Genomic DNA, 26,259 nt, shown 5'->3' with positions numbered 1-26,259 from the left:
TGGTAAGAGTTGAAATCCTTGTCTGAGCCCCCACTCAATCCTAAAGGGATCAAAGTAGAGTCCAAAAGCCTGATTTATTCAACACAAAAACAATGGTGTATGTCCAAACTGAGGAGCATATATTGTTTCCCTGTAGATCTGCTCCATCTAACAATTATGTTTTAATTAGTTTATTACGTGGCAACAGAGACAGAAAAAGACTTGGGGTATTGGTGGAAAGTCAACTTAAGCTTTATGACCAGCGTCAGGCAGGTACTTTTAAAGCAAATAAAGGTATGGGATGTATCAAGAGAGGCATTTATGATAATGGCAAAGTTTTGCACTCATAAAACCACACATGGAATACTTTGGGCACCAGTGTAAAAAGAGAACAGAGTTGAACTTGGAAGGATATAGAGGGGAACAACCAGTTCTCCAGGAGCTTACCATTCTATAGGGGCTGCTACACAGATTCACAGGGATTTTCTTTGTAGCCCCCATGGTTGTAGAACTATCAGTCCCAGTATTTGACCATAGTAATCCTTTCCACTGTCACAGAGTAAGAGTTGAGGTTGGCACAAATGCGTTTTTTTTTACCGATTTCACTGCATTTGGAATTATTTTCACGCTTCCCGGTACACGGCATGAAATATTAAATACCACCATTTTGAAGTGTAATTTGTTACGCAGAAAATAAGCCATCACACAGCTCTGTACATGGAAAAATAAAAAAGTTACAGATTTTTGAATGTGGGGAGTGAAAAATGAAAAGCAAAATCGAAAATGGGCTGCGGCGGGAAGGGGTTAAGTGGCAAAGGGAGAAAAGCCTGAGACTACTCAGGTGGTCTGGACCTATGTTCACTTATATAAATATATACAAATTGCATTACTCCAAATAGAAGGTCCTTTCGACCAAAAGTAAAAAAATAACATTGACATCAATATATAAAACCAGATCTATGTATGGATCTGTATTCACTTGGAATGTATGTACGAAACCACAGTTAAAATTATTATGTGGTGGGAGTAGATTATTAATCAAGAATGTATAAAGGAGAGGAAACAGTATTGTGGGAGTAGGTCTGCAATCACACTGATACGTTTTTTGAAACCTCTTATTTATCAGCTCTGATTAGCTTTCACTGATTAATATTTCAAGCTGAAATATATTGCAAACCCTGTTAGCAAGCTTTCTAGAGCAACCACCTTGCAAACTCTTTTTTATTTGCTTGACTCGGAGTCACAAACAACACATACACACACTACTGCTCACTTTTTCTACACTTTCAAAATGCACACTGTTCTCCCTATTGTTCCTATTTCTCCTATTATCTCCATTTTTCTTGGCTTCCTAAACCTAAATGCCGCTGCAGTTCAACATCGGTCTAGATAGAATTATTCTACATCTTAACACCACAACTTAAAAGTGTAACCGTCATTCTGAACAAAAAAAAAACAAAAAAACTTAATTCTGCTCCGAGTGTCCCTGGGAATCATTCCTCAAAATATTTTGCCTCTCGGTCCTCATTTAGTATCTTTTTTGGCCCATAGCAACCAGGGTTTCCAGCTCTCAAAAACTACAACCAGCAAGATGGAGGGGCGGGACCTGCCCCCTGTCACCTCATCACAAGCGCTTGCTGCTGACCAATGACACCAGAGCTATCTATGTAATATCTATCTAGTCATATCTATCTATCTATCTATCTAAAATTCCAGAAAATGAGCAGCACTCCAGATATGTGAAAAACGTGGTTCTTTTTTTATTCCATGATGAGTAATAACAGCAACGTTTCGGCTCAAGAGAGCCTTTTTCAAGCCTTGAAAAAGGCTTGAAAAAGGCTCTCTTGAGCCGAAACGTTGCTGTTATTACTCATCATGGAATAAAAAAAGAACCACGTTTTTCACATATCTGGAGTGCTGCTCATTTTCTGGAATTTTATTACTAGAGGATCGGAGGCCCGATCCCAGGACGCCTGCACCCGCTTTAGCTAACCAGATAGTGCCGCTGGGTCTTTCCACAAGTATCTATCTATCTATCTATCTATCTAACACTCCAGCACAGCACATGAGGACACAGCATGAAGACTTGGAGAGTGTCTCCTGCCACTTCCTTGTGTGAGGTCATGGGGATCTGTGTGGATTATTTGCTTTTACACAAGTGAAGGGGAAGCTGAGGGAGAGAGTTTAGGTTCAGTTGTTTGGTTACTACATTAGTGAGGGTTTCGCCCTGCGCATGAGTGCTGCAGCACTGAGCCATGAGGTAATCAGTTGTGAGCAGGGAGCCATGAAGTGATTAGCTGTGTGCAGGGAGGGGGGTGGGGCGTGTCTCCTGTTCCGTAGTCTCAGCTTCTTTATGAAGACGGAATGTCCATAGGAACGGCCATATGAGAGATCACTGCGATCTAGAGGAAGTCTGCAGAATACAAGAGGAAGGAGCAAGATTTGGGTAACTAATCCAATTGCAAAAGGGCTTAAAATTACCTGCCCTACAACATATCAAAAGTTTTTTGAAATGACGGTTACACTTTAAAACTAAAGACGCTCAAACAGCCCCCTAACATGTTTCGCCATATATATGGCGTCCTCTGGGGGTAACGGGGCTGACCTTCTCTTACACTGTAAAGTGGCAAACAGTATGTGATCTCTCTATGCTCATCTAGATGCTGTGTTCACATGTGTTAATATTGCATTTATAAAATGTCTACATGTTTGCACTTCTTTTTTTTAGAAAATGTGGCCCATTGTGTTTATGTAAATGCAGTGAAAACACCATGCAAAAAATAAAATTAGTGCTGGTGCACGGAGATAACTGAAGCGACGGTCTAGGAACACATGGAGAAGTGGGGTCCAGTATCTAGGCACAGAAAAACGTGAGTGACAGTTAAAAACTTCTGTTTATTTCATCTGGTATTAAAAACATAGAAATGGTACCATAGAAGGGAAGGGCATCTGACGAATTTTGAACTTAAAGTTCTTAATCATAGCCTAAGCACACTTAGGTACATGGTATGTTATAGGTTTTAAGGCGGAAGTAGACAGTAGGCACGTCATCAATTAGGTCAGTAATGAGCAACGGCGGTAATGCAAGCAAACAAAAAATACAGGTAAATATTCAAGAAAATGTCTAAAACATAATTTACCCCTTCACGTTCTGCGACTGATATATCCGCCAGTCAGCTATGAAGGGTGTATGAAGAGGGGTCACAGGCTAAGCCCTCTTTATTCAGAGATGGGCTTTGCTGCATATTGGTGCACCATATTGCTGGTGTTAATCTCTTGTTTGCCGCCATCTATATTAACATCATTGGGGGCGGCGATCGGTTGCCATGACAGTTTTGCGTTGTTGTCACTTCCTCAGGGGGCATCTTGAGGAAACGCGTGTTGGGGAGATGTTGACAACAGCCCAGGAGTCTTTCTTGAATGGGTAACTAATCTCTATATGTTGATGTATACTGAGCATGATTTCAACATGGCCATGGTGTCATAATGATTTTTATGTTGAAAGAGTAATGTTTACCAATTAGTATTTATATATTTTACACTTGCTCTTTTTTCTGCAATATATTTCCTGGGTTTTAATTGGGCTAGATGGCAATATAGTCTATTTTGGAGTACCACCACTGATGGTTCTTAATATGTGTGTTATTTATATCTATTTTTTTTGTCTTTTTTTCTTAATTTAATTGGACCTGAATACTCTTGATTCTTTTTTGGTTTTATACCCTACACAGGGTAGGGAGTGGAGAGAAAGTTCTCATCTCCCTTCCCGAGGGGGGAGCAAGGAGGCGCGGGGAATCGTCCCCTACCCCAGTTAGTTTGTGGCCCTTTCCTCTTCCCCGGAGAACTGATCCATCTCTGGCTCTGTCCACAGCCCCGGGAAGCTAGCGACACCCGAAATGCACTAAACGGCATATGGTATGCGAGGCTGGCTTCCTTCCAAACCCGGCGACAAATTCCGCTGGAGTGACGGTGGCCGGATGTGATGTCACACTAGTGCGACCCGGAAGCAGGATCGTGGTGCGGTAAGTTTAAATTGCAATAGCGTGGTGGTCATGTTAATCTGAGGTATAATAACAATACCGATGCGTGTCCTGACCCGCATGCTTCCGAAATTACTGTATTTTCAGATTCACAGGTCGGTTTTGTGCCTATGTATTGGGGTGTTATGTATACATTGGTTCCTTCACATGTTACATAGATTGTATTTATATTATAGCCCCTGGTAGATCTCCTCCTGGCTCACTTATATCACTTGTATCAGGTCTTGCCAGTATTAAACCTAGCCGTCAAACATCATTATTATGTTTTAGGCTGGCTGGTCCTTGTAGTTCCGCCATCGGGAACATGGAGTCCTGCAACTTGGAGGCCTCAGGTCTAGAACTCATATCCCCACCTCCTGTGAGTAGGGGTAAAGGGGATAAGGTGGTGGGTCACCCACATATCCCACATATAAGAAAATGCCATGTTCTATTATAATTAATTAAGGGAGATCTGAAGAGCAGTCCGCCACAGAGAAAAAGAAAACTACATATAAAAAATGCAATATGTTTTTAGAAACTGACAAGTACTTATAAAAAACCCTGTATACAAGATATGTGTAGACAACTTGGTCAGTGAAGAGAAAACCTCTTTCATGGATGAAATGCGAAATTTCATCAAAGATGAAACTTACAGTTTCAGTTACATCATCTATAGCTTTGCTTATCCCTCAGGAATCACCACAGTCCGCTTCAGACTTAGAAGGGACTGCAGGCAGAGAATCTTTAGAATTAGATCCATCCCCCTACATCTCGGCAAGTAAAATGGAATCTAGATACTTTCTAGCATCTGAGGACTTAGAACCCCTCTTGAAGGCTGTACGAGATACTTTTAAAATAGAAGAAATAGAGGAGACGCAGTCCACACAGGACAAGCTCTTTGGCCTTCTCAAAGTAAAGAAGAGGCCTGTATTCCCAATTAATAGCACCCTTAAAGAACCAATTCTGGAAGAAAGGAGGGAACCAAAAAATAGGATCTCCTTATCTAAAGAATTTAGGAACCGACTCTTGTTCAACGAAGTTGAAGCCAAGCTATGGAATTCGGCTCCTAAGGTGGATATCCAGAATGGATTTACCGTTTGAGGACACTATCCAGTTGAAGGACCCACTGGATAGGAAGGCGGGCAGGCCTATTGGAAAAGAACTGGGAGTGCGCTATGCTAAATCTAAAATCCAACATTGCCCCAACTTCAGTAGCCCGTACCCTCTTCCATTGGGTAATTGAATTGGAGAAACATATGAGAGATGGAACCCCGAGGGAAATATTACTGAGTACCTTCTCTACGTCGAAAGCAGCCACAGTGTTCATTGCAGACACTTTGGCAGAAGGTGTAAGAATCAGTGCCAGAGAAGGAGCGTTATCCAATTCAGTGAGAAGATCACCATGGCTGCGTCAATGGAGCGGGGATTTTAGGTCAAAAACCAAATTGTACAGTATTCCTTTTGAAGAAGAATACGTATTCGGGCCAGAATTGGATATCTTTTTAAAAAGGCAGCGGACAGGAAAAAAGGCTTCCCAGAATCCAAAACCGGCCAAAGGAAACCGCCCTTTCGGGACCCTATAGACAAAAGGCAGTCATATAAGGGGAAAGGTAAACAAGAGAGGTAGAGACATCCCAAAGGCGGGAAAGGTAGATGATTTCTCCTGAGCACCAGTAATTCTGTCCAGTCCTAGAGGAAACAATGACGCCAGAGTGGGAAGAAGATTGTTGAAATTTCACCATCAGTGGAGTCGAAATCCCTGGCTTCTATCCATTCTTCAAGATGGGTACAGGATAGAATTAATCGTCTTCCTCCCACAAGTTATGTCCTAACCAGACAACCTTCTCAGGGTCTGTTAATCCAACTATGGTCAGAAGTACAGAAACTGCTGGAGTTAGATGTGATTATTCCAGTTACCCAGGAACATCAAAAGGAAGGACATTATTCTTCTTTATTCTTAGTTAAAAAAAACGAACGTGAAGTTCAGTATGATTTGCAATCTAAAAAACCTAACCTTTACAGCATATTCAAGATGGAGACTATTATTTCTGCCCTAATCCAGCCAGGGCATTCATGTGTACAATAGACTTGAAAGGCGCATATTATCATGTGCCAATATATCCAAACTCTCAGAAGTTTCTCAGGTTTGCAGTGTTAACACCAGAAGGGGAGGAAGCCCACTTCCAGTACAATGCCCTACCCTTCAGAATATCATCAGCACCAAGATAGTAGCATTCCTAAGGAAGGAAGGAATATCAACTATACCATAGCTGGACGATTTGCTAGTAGTAAGCAGCTCAAGACAAGAACTGCAAACAGGGATGAGTTGGCGCAACACTAGACAACTTGTTGATGTCGCTGGTGACAGAGGTGGTGACCTGCATCCCACCTTGAATGTAGATCCACTAATGGAGCTACTAGAAACGAAATAAAAACAGGAGTACCTGCGCCAAACAATCTAACAAATGAACAATCTCCTCTATATCTCCATACAAAAACTCATACCATGTACATGTGTGTGAAATGAGCTCTATGATAGATCGGATATATTGGAGTGTGGACAGAAAATAACTAAAAAGCTAAATGGATACCTGATGGTGGTGGAACCCGAACCTCCTGGTCGACTGTGGATTCAGTCCCTCTTGGTGCCAAAATGCAGAGATATGATAAAATCCATGAATATAAATATCCAGAAGGGTTTTTTTCAGGTAATCCGGCTTAGGTTTTCTTTAGACTTGAGGATCGCTTGTATTGCACGTGGAGAAGAGCCCCGGCCGGCGGCTACTGCTCCATACACAGTTCTGTTTGCAATCCGTGTGGTGACGTCACCAGGTACGGTAGGTCCAGAGAGACAAACTTCTTCCTACGCGTTTCGAAGGCTGCTGCCTTCTTCGTCAGGGAATTTGTGTCACTGTGCATATGGTGTGTTTATATAGAGATCACCTGTCTAAGTAGGTATATCCAACAAACCCCTCCTGAAATAGTGAAAACCGATCTTTCTACTTGTTCTAGTTTAAAACATTTTATTACAAATTTAAAATTAAAATAGTAGGTGTGTATGCATTAAAAATATAAGTGTTCTATATAGACACTACAAATGCCTGTATATGCTGATATCATACATGTTATACTGAAAGGACATTATGGGGCAGATTTATCAAGTGTCTGAAAGTCAGAATATTTCCAGTTGCCCATGGCAACCAATCACAGCTCCCCTTTAAAATATACATGAGCACTGGTAAAATGAAAGCTGAACTGTGATTGGTTGCCATGGGCAACTGGAAATATTCTGACTTTCAGACACTTGATAAATCTGCCCCAGTGTGTCCAAAAGGTTTAGAATTTATATAAAGGTGCTCATTACAGAAAAGCAAATAGTTCTATCTCCTGGTTTAACCCTTCAGGTGCTAATGAATCCAGTGAGAAGATCCACTTGGTTTCTGTCCGTGACATCTGAGCAATGTAATTTCCTCCCCTCCAACTTGGGTTCACCTTTTCTATTGCGAAAAATTTTGAGCCCGTAAATAGTTTCTGGTGGAACAATTTGTAGTGTTTTGATAGAAGGTGTTCTTCGGATCCTTTTATGATATTTTGTCTATGTTCATTGATGCGTTTTTTTAATTTTCTCTTGGTCCGGCCCACATAGAGTTTATTACAGGGGCATCTAATACAATATATGACCCCTATAGTAGAGCAATTCATGTGATTTTTTATCTTGTATTTCTCTGGACATGTGCTAGGACCAAAGGATTTAATTATCTCTTTGCTTTTTGAAGTTTTACATGCATTACAATGAGTACATGGAAAGAAACCATATGTATGCAAAAAGTTCCTCTGTATTCCATTCTTTTCTGATACTTTGTTCTTTACAGTTGGTGCTATTAGAGTTCCTATGTTTCTAGCTTTTTTAAAGATAAATGTGGGTTTTTTTGGTAAATGTTGTCCAATGATTTTGTCCTGGAACAAAATGTTCCAGTGACGTTGGACAATACGTTTGAGGATTTCCCGATCTTGTGTATACTGGGTTATGATAGGGATTTCTATTGGAGACATGGTTTGGTCCTTTATATCCGGACCTTTCCGCATTTCTTTATCTGCTTCTTCAAGTAAACTTGACCGGTGTATATTTGTTATTATTTGTTCAGTGATTTCTAGTTAGGTCTTTTCATAGCCCTTCTCTTCAAATTTTTTCTGAAGTATCTTAGCTTCTTCAAATTTTGTTATGTCCGTACAATTCCTACGGTGGCAGAGGTATTGGCTTTTGGGAATTGCATCTAGCCATATCGGGAGATGACAGCTTGTTTTCAATATGAAGCTATTGCTGTCAGTTGGTTTGCTGTAAGTTTTGGTTTTGATATTCCCCTCGTGAATATAGATGGTTAAATCCAAGAAGTTTACACTTGTCTGGCTATATGTTGGTGTGAATTCTAGGAAATAGTTATTTTTAATTATTTCTGTCAGAAATTGTTGAAGTAATTTTTCTCCTCCGGACCAGATAAATAGCACATCGTCTATAAATCTATGCCAGAGGACCAGGTTCACATATCATTTATCCTGACTAATGTGGCTATGCCAACTTATATGTGGGGAGTTGGGAAGACAAACACATCTTCCCCACAGGCGGGCTTGCTGCGAACCTGGTCCTCTGGCATAGATTTATACACGATGTGCTATTTATCTGGTCCGGAGGAGAAAAATTACTTCAACAATTTCTGACAGAAATAAATAAAAATTACTATTTCCTAGAATTCACACCAACATATAGCCAGACAAGTGTAAACTTCTTGGATTTAACCATCTATATTGACGAGGGGAATATCAAAACCAAAACTTACAGCAAACCAACTGACAGCAATAGCTTCATATTGAAAACAAGCTGTCATCTCCCGATATGGCTAGATGCAATTCCCAAAAGCCAATACCTCCGCCACCGTAGGAATTGTACGGACATAACAAAATTTGAAGAAGAAGCTAAGATACTTGAAGAGAGGGGCTATGAAAAGACCCAACTAGAAATCACTGAACAAATAATAACAAATATACACCGGTCAAGTTTACTTGAAAAAGCAGATAAAGAAATGCAGAAAGGTCCGGATATAAAGGACCAAACCATGTCTCCAATAGAAATCCCTATCATAACCCAGTATACACAAGATCGGGAAATCCTCAAACGTATTGTCCAACGTCACTGGAACATTTTGTTCCAGGACAAAATCATTGGACAACATTTACCAAAAAAAAACACATTTATCTTTAAAAAAGCTAGAAACATAGGAACTCTAATAGCACCAACTGTAAAGAACAAAGTATCAGAAAAGAATGGAATACAGAGGAACTTTTTGCATACATATGGTTTCTTTCCATGTACTCATTGTAATGAATGTAAAACTTCAAAAAGCAAAGAGATAATTAAATCCTTTGGTCCTAGCACATGTCCAGAGAAATACAAGATAAAAAATCACATGAATTGCTCTACTATAGGGGTCATATATTGTATTAGATGCCCCTGTAATAAACTCTATGTGGGCCGGACCAAGAGAAAATTTAAAAAACGCATCAATGAACATAGACAAAATATCATAAAAGGATCCGAAGAACACCCTCTATCAAAACACTACAAATTGTTCTACCAGAAGCTATTTACGGGCTCAAAATTTTTCGCAATAGAAAAGGTGAACCCAAGTTGGAGGGGAGGAAATTACATTGCTCAGATGTCACGGACAGAAACCAAGTGGATCTTCTCACTGGATTCATTAGCACCTGAAGGGTTAAACCAGGAGATAGAACTATTTGCTTTTCTGTAATGAGCACCTTTATATAAATCCTAAACCTTTTGGACACATTATGTCCTTTCAGTATAACATGTATGATATCAGCATATACAGGCATTTGTAGTGTCTATATAGAACACTTATATTTTTAATGCATACACACCTACTATTTTAATTTTAAATTTTAAATAAATTTTTTTTAACTAGAACAAGTAGAAAGATCGGTTTTCACTATTTCAGGAGGGGTTTGTTGGATATACCTACTAAGACAGGTGATTGCTATATAAACACACCATATGCACAGTGACACAAATTCCCCGACGAAGGCGGCAGCAGCCTTCGAAACGCATAGGAAGAAGTTTGTCTCTCTGAACCTACCGTACCTGGTGACGTCACCACACAGATTGCAAACAGAACTGTGTATGGAGCAGTAGCCGCCGGCCGGGGCTCTACTCCACGTACAAGCGATCCTCAAGTCTAAAGAAAACCTAAGCCAGATTACCTGAAAAAAAAACCCTTCTGGATATTTATATTCATGGATTTTATCATATCTCTGCATTTTGGCACCAAGAGGGACTGAATCCACAGTCGACCAGGAGGTTCGGGTTCCACCACCATCAGGTATCCATTTAGCTTTTCAGTTATTTTCTGTCCACATTCCAATATATCCGATCTATCATAGAGCTCATTTCACACACATGTACATGGTATGAGTTTTTGTATGGAGATATAGAGGAGATTGTTCATTTGTTAGATTGTTTGGCGCAGGTACTCCTGTTTTTATTTCAAGACAAGAACTGATTCACCACATATACATCACAATAAGAACTCTACAGCAACTGGGCTGGATAATCAATATGGAGAAATCCAACCTAATTCCAAGCATGAGTGTGGTTTTTCTAAGGTTTTTCCAAGCATGAGTTCTGGTAGACTCATCACAGCAAATGTCCTTTCTCCCGTTAGAAAAGAGAAGAAAATTATGACACCAAATAGCAGCATTCAAAGAAAAGAAATGTTGTTTCATAAGAGAAGCAATGAAAATCCTCAGACTCATGACAGCATGCATCCAGTGTGTGCAATGGAGTCAGAGCCATACAAGTAGTTGGATACTGGCCTCCTGGAACAAAAATCCTCTTTATCTAAACCAAAAGGTGGAAATTCCTATGCCAGTCAAACGCTCCATGGATTGGTGGATGAATTTGACAAACCTGGAGAAAGGAATACCCTGGCATCCCTTGCCAATCACAGCTATTCAGACAGAAGCAAGTCAGTCAGGATGGGGAGCAAATGTAGCAGGTCATCCGATTCAGGGGCTGTGGCCAAAATCGATAAGGGCCAGATCCTCAAACTATTGAGAACTAAGAGCAGTATTAGAAGCCTTAAAAACCAGTACTCCAAAACTAAAAGAACAACATATCAGAATATATTCAGGCAACATCACCACGGTGGCATATCTCTGCCACCAAGGGGGAACAAAGAACCTAGATCTCCTAGATTTCTCAAACAAAATATTTGCCTGGGCCGCGAACAATGTCAGCTCCCTCTCAGCCATTCATCTGAAGGGAGAAGGGAATCAGGTGGCAGATTAACTCAATAGTACAAAAGAAAAAGTGTTTTTGTGATGCACACTATCCCCTATAGGAGCTGCCAAACAGTCACAGATGGATCCCACATCTAGCAATTAGTAAAAATAAAACAGTCTGACTGGAGCTCCTTGTGTGTCCTCTTATATATCCTTTGATAAATCGATGATTTCACTCCTTTCCCAACTATGTTCCAAATTCTTCAGTACACTTCCACACAAACGGTATTTGGATGGGAATAGATCGCTATTCAGACAGTTTTAAGCTGCGTTTTCTTGCATCCTGTAGCCAAATAGTGTACAGCTACTATAGAAGAGATTAAGCAGCAGATAGGGTAGTATGTTCAAATATATGGAGTTTATTTTATTAAAACATACTCACAAAATAGAATAAAAACATGCGCATATAAAATCCACCATGTGGACGCCAGACTCGCTAGTTCGCCCGACCCTGTGTAACAACAGATATTTTATTTTTCTCCTGGTAGAACATTCTTGTTAGTTTTTTATATATTAATATTGTATGTATACTAAATAGTTGCTAAATGGTCTGATGTATCTATTTTATAATAGAATGGAAGGCAGTAATTGTGCTATGTGTAAGGTATAAAAAGATTGAGAGGTTACTAGTCAGCAACGCCCCGGAAGAAGCCGTGGTAGCGAAACCCTGGGTCGGGCGAACTAGCGAGTCTGGCGTCCACATGGTGGATTTTTATATGCGCATGTTTTTATTCTATTTTGTGAGTATGTTTTAATAAAATAAACTCCATATATTTGAACATACTACCCTATCTGCTGATTAATCTCTTCTATAGTAGCTGTACACTATTTGGCTACAGGATGCAAGAAAACGCAGCTTAAAACTGTCTGAATAGCGATCTATTCCCATCCAAATACCGTTTGTGTGGAAGTGTACTGAAGAATTTGGAACATAGTTGGGAAAGGAGTGAAATCATCGATTTATCAAAGGATATATAAGAGGACACACAAGGAGCTCCGGTCAGACTGTTTTATTTTGGCAGATTAACTCAGTTGGAAAAAGATAGACCAAAATGAGTGGTGTCGAGTGTTAATTTATCGGCAATTACCACACAAATGGGTACAACCAGTAATACACCTGTTCGCCTCCAGCAAAAATGCGAAGCTTCCAGTTTTTTTCTCTCTGGAACCTACAGTTCCCTTCAGTCAACGAGATGTGTTCAGCCAATCTTGGAACGGGCCTCTGTTGTATGCCTTCCGTTCAATACCTCTTTTTCCAAAAGATCCGGGAGGATCAGGCAGAAGTTATTCTTGTGGTACCTTGGTGGCCGAAAAACTGGTTTCCTTGGTTAAGGAAGATGGCCCTGGCAGAACCTGTTGCCACCACGATCCGACCTCCTGTTCCAGGGACCATTCCTCAGGCTCTCAAGCTCTCTGCGTGGATCCTGAAAATATGCTGTCAACAGCCTGTGGATTATCGGATGAGGTAATATCCACAATGAAGGCTAGTCCTAAATTAGTCATCCACAAAATTTATTCCAGAATCTGGAAGAAATTTGCATCCTTTTGTGGCTCGGTTCCTCCTGATCAATTGTCCCCTAATATTTTGCAGGTTCTGGACTTCCTGCAAGCAGGATTTGATAAAGGACTGAAAAAAAGTTCACTCAAAGTCCAAGTGTCAGACCTTAGTGCTTTCTTCGATACCTCCCTGGCAGGTTTGTAAAAGCCACCTCTAGGGTAAGACCACACTTTAGGCAAAACATTCCAAATTGGGATCTGTCTCTAGTATTGAATCATCTCATGGGACCACCATTTGATCCCCTAGAGAATGTAAAGGTTAGAGAGCTAACCCTCAAACTAACCTTCCTTATAGCTATAACTTCAGCTAGATGACTAGGGGAGATTCAAGCTCTATACCTCAAAGAGCCCTGTCTCAGAATATTCGATGAAAAAGTAATCCCAAAGGCTAGATAAAACATTCACACCCAAAGCGTCTTCCAGCTTTCATCATAGTCAAGAAATGTTCTTACCTTTTTTTTTCCATAATCCAAAGAACATCAGAAAGTCAGCATGGAATACTTTGGATGTAAGAAGATATCTTCTTCATTACCTAGACATCACAAACCTTGGAGGAAGGACGACAACATCCTCTTACAATTTACAGGGAAAAACAGAGGAAAAAGGGCATCTAAAGCCTCTTTTGCCCGTTGGATTCGGACTACCATCAAAGAAGCATATAATGCTAAAACATGGACATTCCAGGGACTGTTAGGGCTCACTCAACTAGAGGTGTAGCAGCCTCTTGGGCTGAAAGACGTGGGGCCTCACTAGAAGAGATCTGCAAAGCAGCCACCTGAACTAGTCAGTTAACCTTTGCCAGACACTATAGACTAGATATCCAGAGTGCTAGGGATCAAGCCTTCAGTAGGAAGGTCTTACAGGCAGTTGTCCCCCCCTTAGATATATTATCTGGTACATCTCCAGTTGGGGGCATTAAGGGGGACGCCATGGAAAATGAGAATTATTCTCACCGTTAATTCGGTTTCTATTAGTCCACCATGACGGCCCATATATTTTTCCCTACCCCCTTTTTTATAAGACTAGAGTAGTCTTTCTAATGTTATTATTTGCCTGTTTTAACTGTGTGTGGTCGTAACATACAATAAATGGGTTGCATCCAAGGCCGGTGTAGTTATTTGGTAGCCACTGGAGTGTTAATTCGGGGCAGGGGCATTTAACCTCTCTGCTTCCAGTCCCTACAGAGGTCAAGGGTCATCTTCCAGTTGGGGCAGTCATGGTGGACTAATGGAAACCGAATTAACGGTGAGAATAATTAAAATTCTTTGTAATTTATATATATATTTTTTTTAATTTTCACATTAACTCACAATGAATATTATTAATAAATTCCCTATTTTGTTTCAGGCATTTTGATATAGTCATTTAGATATACTCTTGGGCAAATGGGGCGACTATGGCTATGCTTTTTTGTAGTGTAGAGGGGATTTTTTTTTAATTATATGGGGAAATATTGTAATTTTATGAATATTTATTAATATATTTTTTTTGTGTGTGTTTTTACTTAAGACCCCTAGGGGACAATTTCATTTTTTTTTTAAATTTAACTTTATTTTTTCCTTTTACAAGAATTCCACTGTAACTGAGGCATCTATAAGAGCATCAGTTACAGGGGAAATGACCACCTGTCACTTGGGACTCTGATCAGAGCTGGCCTGGGTCTAATTAGACCCAGCAGCTCTGATTAACCCCTTGAGGCCGCGCCGCCTCCGCACCTCTATGCATCACACTCATTCAGCGCAATGCACAGAGGAGCAGAGAAGGGAGAAGTGGTACGAACAGCATCTCCCTTCTCCCTATGGTCTCTGGTTGCCTCTCATACCCGGAGACCGGATCCTGCTCCCACGGCTAGCGTGGGAGCAGCAGAAAACTAAAGTCAGTGGGTGGTCCGTATACAGTTAATAGAGGTTACAACAAAAACATTAATCAGACAAAAGCAGTTGCATCATCTGTAACTAAGCAACAATTGCTATATACAGAAAAGCTAATGTCAAGAAAATGTGAAAAGAATGCAAACCAAATTACTATTACCAACGATTATACTTGTGACTACTATCGTGATAAACAAATTATGAAGAAAAATCTTTCTTTTTCAGAACAGGATCCTGAGTTACATGAAATATTAAAACAGGCTTCTGTACTATTCTGCGTAAGGCCCGGGATAATCCTGACCTCACCATCAACGGGGCTAAAATTTCTCTGTTTCCGGACTACTCTCAAGATGTGCAGCGCAGAAGAGCCAAGTTCTTGGACATAAAGCGCAGGTTACGAGCCGTGAATGTTCCCTACTCTATGATATTCCCAGCCAAGTTGTTTTTTGAGGATCCTAAAACAGCCCTGCAATGGCTAACCAACATGAAGGCCAACTGCGGAATCATGTACCGGAGGAGGGGGACTGATCGACCTCTATTATAGAGACCTTTAAGATAAGAGTTTCTGATGTATTGCCCTAATGCACCTGCGGCTGTTATTGTACAGTGCTCCTGATAAGATATCTGCAGAAGGGGCAGTTTTTCTACATTTTATGTTTATTATACAGTGTTATTTTCAATGGTTCTGGAGTAAAAGCAGTGATCCGGATAGTTTTGTTAAGGGTAGGAAGATCCTGTCTTCCCTTCACTATTTAGTGGGAATAGGGGGGGAGGTGGGTGGGAGATGTACCTGATGAGTAGTACTGAATCCAAGATGGTTATGTATGAGAAATATGCAGTGCATGCTCAGAGGGTATATCGTAGGTATACGCATAGCCGCAACAAGGGCTCAGGTGGATGGAGATGTATTAGGAGTCACTTGTGGTACTTGTTATTGTTGTGGGGGGGGGAGGGAGTGGGGGGAGGGTCTGGTTCCGGCCTTGGGAGAAAGCGGATGGATGCTATGTCGGTGTGTGGTGGGAAAGGGCGGCTGCAACTCTGGTATGTATGTAAGGATAGATGGCGATAAATGTGAAAATAGTTAGTTGGAATGTGAGAGGCCTGTCTGATGGGGGTCTTTCAGTACCTGCTTAGACAACAACCTGCCATATATTGTCTTCAGGAGACACATTTGTCTGAGGATCATATCCATTTGATGAATAAACCCTGGATAGGGAATGCCTACCATGCTGTCTATTCCACATACGCAAGGGGGGTGAGCATTCTGGTGCATAAGAATATACCTCTGGAATGTGTAGATAAAGCAGTGGATACGGAGGGGAGGTATATCTGCCTGAAATGTAATGTTGGTACATTCTCCTTTCTGCTTATTACAGTATACATCCCCCCTCCATATTCGAATGTGGTATGTACTTTGGTGTTGGCATATATTGCAAAGCATCTAGGGATACCCTATTTGGTGGTGGGAGATTCAACAATGCCTGGACAGACATAGACTGCTGACAGATGGTAGGGCAGTAGGGGTGACTCCCTTTGGTACTCTGATCTCAGAGGTGGGTATGATAGACCTATGGAGGGTCCGATACCCGTGCTCTAGACAATACTCCTGCTGTTCCTCTACCTATGCTACTCTCTCTCGGATTGACCTGGCGCTGGGGGATTCCAGAATGTTACTTCACGTGACAGATGTCCAGTATCTCCAGAGGACATTGTCTGATCACTCCCCTATGTTAATCTCCTTTACCACACCCGGGGAACCTCATACCTCTATGAGATTGTGGAGGATTAATCCCTTTTGGTTCTCTCAAGTCGCCAAACGGCGTCGTGTGCACTGATGTTAAAGGTATTCTAGATGTCTTGCAGACCTTTTACGCAGACCTGTACACAACAAGAACGCAGGCGTCAGATAGAGATATTGAGAATTTTTTGACTAAACTCTCCTTACCTCAACTATCGGCAGAGAATAGGGATATGCTGGAGGGCCCTCTGTTTTTGGAGGAGATAGAAGATGCAACGCAGGCAATGGCCAACGACAAGGCCCCAGGGGTGGACGGGATGCCAACGGAGCTATACAAAAAATTTGGGGGGATCTTGTTGGCAAAGCTACTAAAGGTTTTTGAGGAATCCTTTGAGAAAGGGGACTTACCCCTCGAGGCAGGAAGCCATTATCGTGGTAATACCTAAGGAAGGGAAGGACCCTCAGGTACCAGAGTCATATAGGCCCATTTCCTTGTTATCCACTGATGTGAAGATACTAGCCAAGACCTTATCCAATCGATTAATACATGTCATCCCCTCCATTATTCATTCTGAATATGTGACATTTTATGCCCCAGAAATCGACCTCTATCAATACCCGGAGATTGCTACTCAGCCTACAGATCCCTGCAGAGGTCAGAGAGCAGTTTTAACACTATATGCCGTGGAATGTCAATATCTTTGGAAGGTCATGCGGGTGATGGGTTTTGGACCTAATTTTATATCTTGGGTCAAAGTGTTATATTTTGCACCCAGGGCGAGGATACGGGCAAATGGAGAATTGTCTGAGTGGTTTTCCCTTACTAGGGGTACACGACAAGGTTGCCCTTTGTCACCCATGCTATTCTCCATCGCCATAGAGCCATTAGCAGCGGCGGTGAGGCTGTCTCCGGATATCGAGGGGTTTCCATATGGCCAGTTACACAATAAAATAGCGCTGTACACGGATGATGCTTTATTGTTTCTGGGAGACACCGGGCCCTCTTTGGCGGCGGCAATGCACCTGTTGGAGGAATTCGGATCCCTATCAGGCCTTACTGTTAATTGGCATAAGTCGGCCTTGATGGCAGTGGATCGTTTGGATGGTGCCTTGGCGGGATTGGGGACTCCCATACCAGTAATTTAGATATTTGCGGATTGAGGTCTCTCCATGCGTAGGGGACTTAGTAAGAAGTGGCGTCAAGTTAAGTTCTTCAAAGATAACAATTAAGATAGCAGCTTGGTGTAAGCTTCCTTTGACGGTAATAGGCCGCCTGAACCTTGTAAAGATGGTGGTGATGCCCCAGCTGCTGTACGCCCTGCATAATGCCCCGATATGGCTACCCCTTAATAGGTTTCACAGGATAAATGCACTAATAAGAGACTTGGTGTGGGGGCGGAAACACCCTCGCATCAGGTTGGAAACTTTGCAGCACTCGAAGAAGAACGGGGGATTAGCCCTCCCCAATCCATGGCTTTACTATTTGTCAGCGCAGCTCCAACACCTACGGGGGTGGGGGGCTGACAGAATGGTAGGGGTCTCAGCAGGGATGGTTAACTACTATCTAGGTACTACGAGGCTACTCATGACCTTGGATGGGGGGGGGGGGCTTCCGCCGGGAAACTGATTGGCTTCCGACAATGAAGCTTATTCACAGCAAGCAAGATTCGAAGAAAGTTAGCCGCTCACCTGCATCCTTGCTCGTGCTTCAGGAGTACGTCCGGACCTTGACGTGTGCATAGAGGAAAAGGAGATTCTTTGATCACTCCGGCACAGAGGATTTCTTTAAAAACTTGCAATCTTTATTTGTCCAAAAAATCGAAAATTGTATAAAAATAGTTGCAAACATCCATTATCACATCACCAGATACACATCATGTGGGAATAGCGGAGCCTACGCGTATCAGGTGTGTACTACACCCTTAGTCATGGCATACTGAATGGAATAGGGTGTGTGTCTAATATGCCGGTAACCGGGTGACGTAAAACTCGTACATCCGGAATCAGCACATCGGCCCTAAAAACATCACAATAAAATACAATGTATATAATAGATAGAAAGAGTACCAACTATGTATTACATTATAGATAGTAGAAAATATGAAATCTAAATTTAGGAAATACGTAAACCCAAAAGACTTTCCATTAACATGCATGGTTAACATTCCTATGGAGGACTGCAGGTCACAGCGGATCAATCACTATTGTGTCCACTGCGCCTGAGTTACAATGTACCATTTGTTTGCGCTGTCTTGGGAACTACATGTCCTTCTGCTCAATATAGTTGCCGCTTTAAATTACGAAATGACAGGTGCGTATCGATTAAAAACTACACAGCCATACACCCACGAAATAAACAGTACTCAAAACCCGATGCACCTCTACCACCCCTGAGCCGTAACATAGAAAGTGGATAATAGAACAGATCCAGTAGCTTAGTCAATCACATATATGTATCAAGTACTACACCCAACGCCATGACGGACTTTAACAGCAAAATTCTAAACAAAATTGATAAACTCGAGGAGGAAATTATGACAACTAAAAAAGAAAAATATCAAAGAGATTGCTTCGATTACTTACATGATCAGGTCCAGGGGCGGACTGGGAATTTAAAGTGGCCCTGGAAAAAACTGTAAAAGTGGCCCCATTCGGTGGGCGGGGGTCAAAACAAGTAGGCGTGGCCTTGTGATGTGGGTGGAGTTACTAAACTCTATGCAAACTGTTAATAGATGGTCTAAATCAACATGTACACCGCAGAGAAAGAGACTCATACTGCCTCCTTGTAAAGGAATAACACTTCTATTTTAAGAGCACACAACTTAATACTGCCATATATGTACACTAAAAACATACTACAATACCTTCTCCAATAAACATGAATGTAACTAGTATAATACTACTGCCCCTAAGTAAAATATATTGTAATACTGCCCTCTACTATATGTACTATAATACTGCCCCCTATGTACAGGAATATAACTACTATAGTACTGCCCCCTATGTACAAGAATATAACTACTATAATACTGCCCCCTATGTACAAGAATATAACTACTATAATACTGCCCCCTATGTACAGGAATATAACTACTATAATACTGCCCCCTATGTACAAGAATATAACTACTATAATACTGCCTCCTAGAGGTGAGGTTGTGCGTGGTTTGAGCTCCTGAACTCTCTCAATGTCTGGAGCTAGCCCAGGGCGGGGCCACCCTGGGTGGGGAAGCTCCCCATGCAAGGCCCAGGCTCCAAGGCCTAATCCAGCACACCAGCATGCTAAAGAAAGGGAAGAAAATCCCAAAGTTTCTCAGAATGTAAGCAGTGTCAGCAGTAATGTAAAGAAAGTCTGTGTGGAAAAAGATGCAGCAAAAAGCAAGACCCTGGTGAAACAAGCTGCCAGTGTGGGATCACCTGTGAGCAAAAGCAGAATGTTGGAAAGTCCAAAAGCAAGTCCTATGCAGAGTGTGCAGCAGCTTCCATCCCAGGCCTCAGGTGGACAATCAACCTCCACCCCGGGCAGGCAGAGGAGGACATCACTGGAGAGACAGACCATCCAGGAGAACCTGAAGCAGCGAGTTGTGTTACCAGCTGAGCGCACCAGGTCTGGGGGAATGCAGGCTGGGAAGGAGATGCAAGGCGGCCATGAGGAAAGACCCAAAGGTGCGACCAGTGTGATACCTGCAAGACATCTGGGACCCAGTCACCCATCAGGAGATTGTGCCCCAAGAGCAGTGACATCCACCGTGAAACTCCAGGATTCTCAGGACTTTGTGCAAAAATCACAGAGTTTGGTGCAAGGGAAGAGCGGTGGTAGTGCACCTAGAGGAAGCATCACAGTGAGCAAGCCGGAACGACACCCCAGCAGCAAACTGCAGCCCCCAGAGCCATCACCTGAGCTGCAGCCCCCAGAGCCATCACCGGAGCTCCAGCTGGCCGGGCAGATCCCAGCACTGGTGAGAAAGATGCAAGCCTTGAAAAAACAAAAGCTGTACCTGCAAAAACAGATAGACTGCACATATATGCTAAAGACAGCAAACCCAGGGAAGCAGAACCTGCTGAACAACAAGCTGGACTCACTGGCCAAACAGCTTTCTGATACTGTGCGGGAGATGGAGGCCACTATTGAGCAGATGGGACCAGTGGGAGAGACCTTCAGGAACCAGCAGAGGTTTGAGGGAGACCAGGCCTCAACATCCAAGTCTGAGACCCCACAGCCCCATGTGAGACCCATTCTGCAGCCAGCTACACTGCCTTTTGAGGAGGGAGAAATTTACAAAAAGAGGCAACAACAGCCAAGTCCTGCAGCAGCTACAAGTAAGGTACTACAAGTCCCAGCAGTCCCTAAAGAGGTACTACAGATCCCAGCAGTCAGACCTGATATCAGCAGTGAAGTGGAGGAGGCACCACAAGTCCCAGGAGACAGCACACTGCAGGAGGACTCTGGACTCATACCTGAAGGTAACACTGTAGCTGCACCCCAAGGTGTATCTGAGCAGGACTGTGAGGTGCAACATACATCTGAGCAGGACATTCAGGGCTGTGATCAGCAGTCCTGCAGTAATGATGATAATGTTGCTGATATGTCTGATATTGCTGATGTCTCTGTTGTTGCTATTTCTGATGTTTCTGTGGTTGATAATGTCCCAGCTGAGGAGTCATCCCAGGTACAATCTAGGGCAGCTGGTGACACAGAGAGCCCCGATGTTGTGGAGGGTGCGGGACAGTCAACAGCTGAGGAGTTCCCCCCACTAGTCACACCACAGACAGCAGAGCCCCATGGTCCGGGTGGTCAGCAGGCCCATGGAACGGGTGGTCAGCAGCCCCATGGTCAGGGTGGTCAGGAGCCCCATGGTCCAGGTGGTCAGCAAGGCCCTAGTGCAGATGGTCCACAGCCCACACATCCCCCACAGCAGGACAGGGGTCAGTCATCAGGGAATGCGTGGAGTCGGGGTTCCCCATTTTTCTCCTCTAGCACCCATTACACCGGCCAGGCCTTCAAGAGGAGGAATGTTGTCAGGTTTAGGCATAAGGGGACTAAAGAGGATCTACCTGACAGGAGGCACGTGGTCAGGGACATGTTGTGCACCCAGATGGGATTCCAGCCAGCCGACATCCTGGCCGTAATAAATCTGCCTGACAGACAGGGGTATGATATCAGCTTCAAGCTGATGTCTAATCTGGACCGGTTCTGGGCTCAACAACCCCGCTACAGAGATACTGAGTTTCATTCCCATATCCAAACTAGATACTGCAATTGTCACCATCATGTTCTGGAACGAGTCTGTCCCCCCTCAGGACATCGTTATCTGGCTCAGGAGACATTGCACCCTCATGTCAGACATGACCAAGACCAGGGATGAGGATGGGATCTGGACCGGGGGGTGGAGGGTCCTGGTTAAATTACATCAGAACCAGAACATCACCCATCACCTCCCCAACTCCTTCTTTATCGGCAGAGAGAAGGGTGTGTGCTTTTATGTCGGTCAGCCCAGGTTATGCTTTAAGTGTGGGAGATCAGGTCACGTGGCAAGTAACTGCACCACAGTGAAATGCACCCTGTGCGGGGACCTCGGCCATGTGAGCGCCAACTGCAAGACCATAAGATGCAACCTTTGTGGTCAGATTGGTCACCCCCACAGAGACTGTCCTGAAGCCTGGCACAACATCTGTAGGGACCTCCCTGATGAAGAACTGATGGAAGGGGCAGATTTACCAGAGGAGGAGCAGGAGGAGGAGGCCCTATTATCAGGGTCAGTGTGTACTGTTCCAGAGACCCCAGATATTAGTGGTGCTGCCCCAGACCACCCAGACACAGGTAATATTGAGGGGGACATGGAGGTAGTGGAGCAGCCAGCGCCCGTCCCTTCCGTTGCCCCAGCACCTGCCACCAAAGAAAATAGTGGTGTTAAAAAGAGAAAAAAGGACAAGAGCACCAGGAAACCTGAGAGTGCGTGGACCACTGTTAAAAAACCCTCAAAAATGCAAGTGCAGAGTCAGGCTGATGTTACCATAACCACTAATAGGTACAGTGTACTGTCCGAGTCAGATGGGGAGGAGGAGATTGAGAGAGAACTGAAACGTATGATGGAGGAATATGATGACGACCCAGGGGGGGATCCTCCCACAAAAAGGAAACCCCTTAATGCTGAATCTCAGTCAGTTTGGGATATGGAAGCCGGTAGTCAGGAAGATAACTCTGACTCTGATTTATGATGATGGGGATGGTCTTTCTATTTCTTCTCCTGATGGCAGGCTTCCATCTTACTGTGGTCACCAGCAATGTGAATAGTATTAGGGCTAGAAGGACCAGACATGTTGTATATGAACATCTGAAATATCTCAATGTCGATGTGTTTTTCTTGCAGGAGACCCGTTTAAACACCTTGGGTCTCATGCGAGAGGCGGAGAGAGATTGGCAGTCTGGTCCTTCCTTTTGGTCGCTGGCTGTGGAGCCTTATGCCGGAGTCTCCATCTTGTTTAACACCCATGATGTCACCGTCCACAGACTCACCGAGGTATCGATGGGACGGTGCCTGCTGCTAGAGGTCACCATCAGAGGCAGAAGACTCCGGCTCATTAACATCTATGGCCCACAGACAGTGACCGAAAGGACTCAGCTTTTTAATGATGTGAAGCCATATCTATTCACGTCTATTCCAGTCATCATGGCTGGGGACTTTAATGCCACCACTACCACCAGGGACAGGAACAGTAGGCCCCTTACCAGGGACTGTAAGGTCCTAAATAGCATAATTCAGCAGTCTGGCCTGTCTGATGTTTTTGTACAGGGTGGTAGGAGTCCTAAGTTCACCTACACCTGTGCAGGACGCAGAAGTAGAATAGATCTCGCTCTGGTGAGTCCTACTGAAGCCATCAGTGAGAGAACGGAAAGAAATGTCCCATATTCAGATCACTTGGCCTTATACTTTTGCTTGGGTGCCACTAAGTATCCTGATGTTGGTAGAGGGCTATGGAGACTTAATTGTAGTCTACTAGATGATAACTCTGTACAGGAATATATTTACTCTTTTTTCCAAAATCAACTTGACAGAGTGGATTTTTACAATAACATGGCTGACTGGTGGGAGGACGTCAAGGAGGAGATCCGGTCCCTCTTGCAGAGACTGTCAATTAAGAAGGGGAGAAGTAAGTACAGCCAGTATCTGAGACTGCGTAAAGAATTGGAGTTACTCTATTCGGCGGGTGGGGATGACCAACAAAGGATTGACCGGCTGAAATCTGAGATAAGGCAGTATCAGTACAGTAGGTACACCTCCCTGGTAGTGGAGAGGGACTATGGCACCCGAGGGGCACCTGATCCATTTGAGAATTGCCGGGAGCGTGTGGAGAAAAAACTGATCGCAGGTCTCACTGACTCCCAGGGTGTTTTACAAGAGTCTCGGGAGGGAATCCTGGGGGTGGTGAGATCGTACTATACTGACTTATTTCAGAAGAAGGCTTTGGATAAGGAAAAAGTGACCCAATTCTTGGAGGCAACTCCAGGCCCTGACACTAGAGAATTGGACTTTTCTCCTTTGACAGCAGGAATAACGGTGGAGGAGATAAAAGAGGCCATTGATAAGTTAAATCTGAAGAAGGCACCAGGTCCTGACGGTATTACAGCAGAATTTTATAAGAAGTTCAGAGACCTCTTGGCTCCAATCCTTGTGGATGTTTACAGAAATTGTCTAGAAAATCACCTGATGCCTCCATCCATGAGAGTGTCCTCCCTTATTCTGCTGTCCAAAGGTAAGGAGCCTAGTGACATCAAGAACTGGAGGCCGATCGCCCTCTTGAATGTTGATAGGAAGATTTTGGCAAAAATCCTGTTTTCTAGATTAGTCTGTTTGTCCCCGGCACTGTTGGCAGGCTCTCAGTACGGCACAGTAAAAGGGCGGAACATCTCTGGAGCAGTCATCTCGATAAGGGAGATGTTTGAGAGATGTAAAGCCCTGAGGTGTGGGAGATATGTTGTAGGTCTGGACCAGGCTAAAGCCTTTGACAGGGTTGATCACGATTATCTATGGGCAACTTTATCAAAGTACGGTATTCCGGGACAATTTATAGATTGGCTGAGAACTTTGTATAGAGAGGCAAAGAGCTTTCCTCTGATCAATGGTTGGCAGGGGGACACTTTCAGGGTAGAGGCCGGGGTGCGACAGGGCTGCCCCCTGAGTCCACTGCTGTATGTGTTTGCCATCGATCCGTTCCTGCGATCACTGCAGCGGTGTGATTTTCAGGGGGTGCCGGTCCCCCATTGCTTGCCCCTGGATGTTGTTGCCTACGCGGATGATGTGACTGTGGTGATATCTGAGCCTCGTGAGGTGGAGATGTTGTCTGCAGCCATCAGAAGTTACTCAGAGGCCTCAGGGTCTTTGGTCAACCTTGAGAAGAGTCAAGCTTTCTGGACATTGGATGCTGCTCCTGGCTTTGATCTGCCACAGTTCGCAAAGGCCTCCACCCATATTAAAATTCTTGGGGTTAAATTTGGGAGGGAAGATAATTCCACACTAAATTGGGAAGAGAAGTTGGAAGCCGGAAATGTAAAGGTTCAGCGATGGAAGAACTGGAGGCTGACCTATAGAGAAAGGGTTACTCTGATGAAGACTTACCTGGTCCCTGTCTTCCTCTACGTCTCTGTTGTCTTTCCTTTGCCAGAATCTTTCTCCGCTAGGCTCTTTAGCCTGTTCTTCCAGCTTTTATGGGGGAACAGGTTGAACCCAGTAAAAAGAGGGATCACCTACCTGCAGAGGAGAGAGGGTGGGCTGGATATGTTAAATCCAAGGGTATTTTTTGACTCCATGTTTCTGAAAGTTAATTTTGGATGCCTGGACTCAAATAATGGTCTCCTGTGGGTAAGTAGTGTCAGGGACTGGATATTGCCTTTTGCAGAGTCTTGGATGCGAGGCGGCAGTCTCAAGAGGGGCCGATGGACTCCTGGCTTCCTCCCCCAGTATCTGGAGTATGGGATACGGTGTTTAAGGAAATGGGGGATAGATAAGTCTTTTATTGAGACTAATACCAGGAAAGATCTGTACTCCAGAGTCTGTAGGACCTTCTATTGCTTACAGCTGGCACTCCCAGACTGTCCAACCACCACCCTAAAGGACAGTCTGAGGTTCTTGAATGGTCGGAGGCTGCCCCATAAGTTCGGTGACATCGCCTGGCTCTCATTACAGGGAAAGCTCTTTGTAAGGGGAAATCTTAAGTTCCTGAGTGTGGCAGATCGTATGTGTCCCCTCGGGTGTCAGACAGAGGAGACTATGGTCCATTTTATTTCTGAGTGCTGGGGTGGACGGAACATCTGGCATGAAATATCCACCAAGATAAGAATCCCATCACTGCAGTCCCTCAGGTACCCAGAGATCCTCTATGGCGTGACACCTAATGTACATAACATCAACCAGGAAACCATGTATATAGTAATCCAGGTCATCAAATATTATCACTGGCACATGAGAACCAGAGTGTCCGTCCATAGTGAGCCATTCCACCATCATAAAGCCATAAGTCTCATCATGTCCGAGCTCAGGTGGATCAGGTCATTAGAGGTCAGAAAAAAGGGGGAGAATGTAAGACTCTGGAGGAACATCCATCTAGCCTGAAATATGTCTGATTATATAATATGGATGCATTTGTTTTCTTATGTTTTTCTTTGTTTTCCCTTCAGCCAAAATGGACTCTTAAGTTACATTTAATATAAATTTTATTGTTTGAACATGTATGATTTATACTG

The 26,259-nt window shown here is 43.4% G+C and overlaps 1 protein-coding gene across 5 annotated transcripts in view; it reads right to left on the bottom strand.

The window, feature by feature from the left end:
- Positions 1 to 26,259, bottom strand: part of OSGEPL1 (O-sialoglycoprotein endopeptidase like 1) — a 247,443-nt gene that overhangs the window by 7,943 nt on the left and 213,241 nt on the right. Inside the window, exon 9 of one of the 5 annotated variants that reach the window (XM_072120938.1) lies at positions 1,965 to 2,392. The exons of 2 other annotated variants lie outside the window; for them this stretch is intronic. In XM_072120938.1, the coding sequence (XP_071977039.1) occupies positions 2,185 to 2,392 (208 nt within the window). In that variant the 3' untranslated portion in view covers positions 1,965 to 2,184. Of the gene's footprint in view, positions 1 to 1,964; positions 2,393 to 26,259 lie in introns of those variants that run through there. 2 more of the 5 variants (XM_072120937.1, XM_072120939.1) reach the window with 2 other exon arrangements.

Source organism: Engystomops pustulosus, chromosome 8 (genome assembly GCF_040894005.1).
Source record: "Engystomops pustulosus chromosome 8, aEngPut4.maternal, whole genome shotgun sequence".
NCBI classification, from domain to species: domain Eukaryota; kingdom Metazoa; phylum Chordata; class Amphibia; order Anura; family Leptodactylidae; genus Engystomops; species Engystomops pustulosus.
The sequence above is the reverse complement of the archived record's forward strand: the minus strand, read 5'-3'. Positions and strand labels throughout refer to the sequence as shown.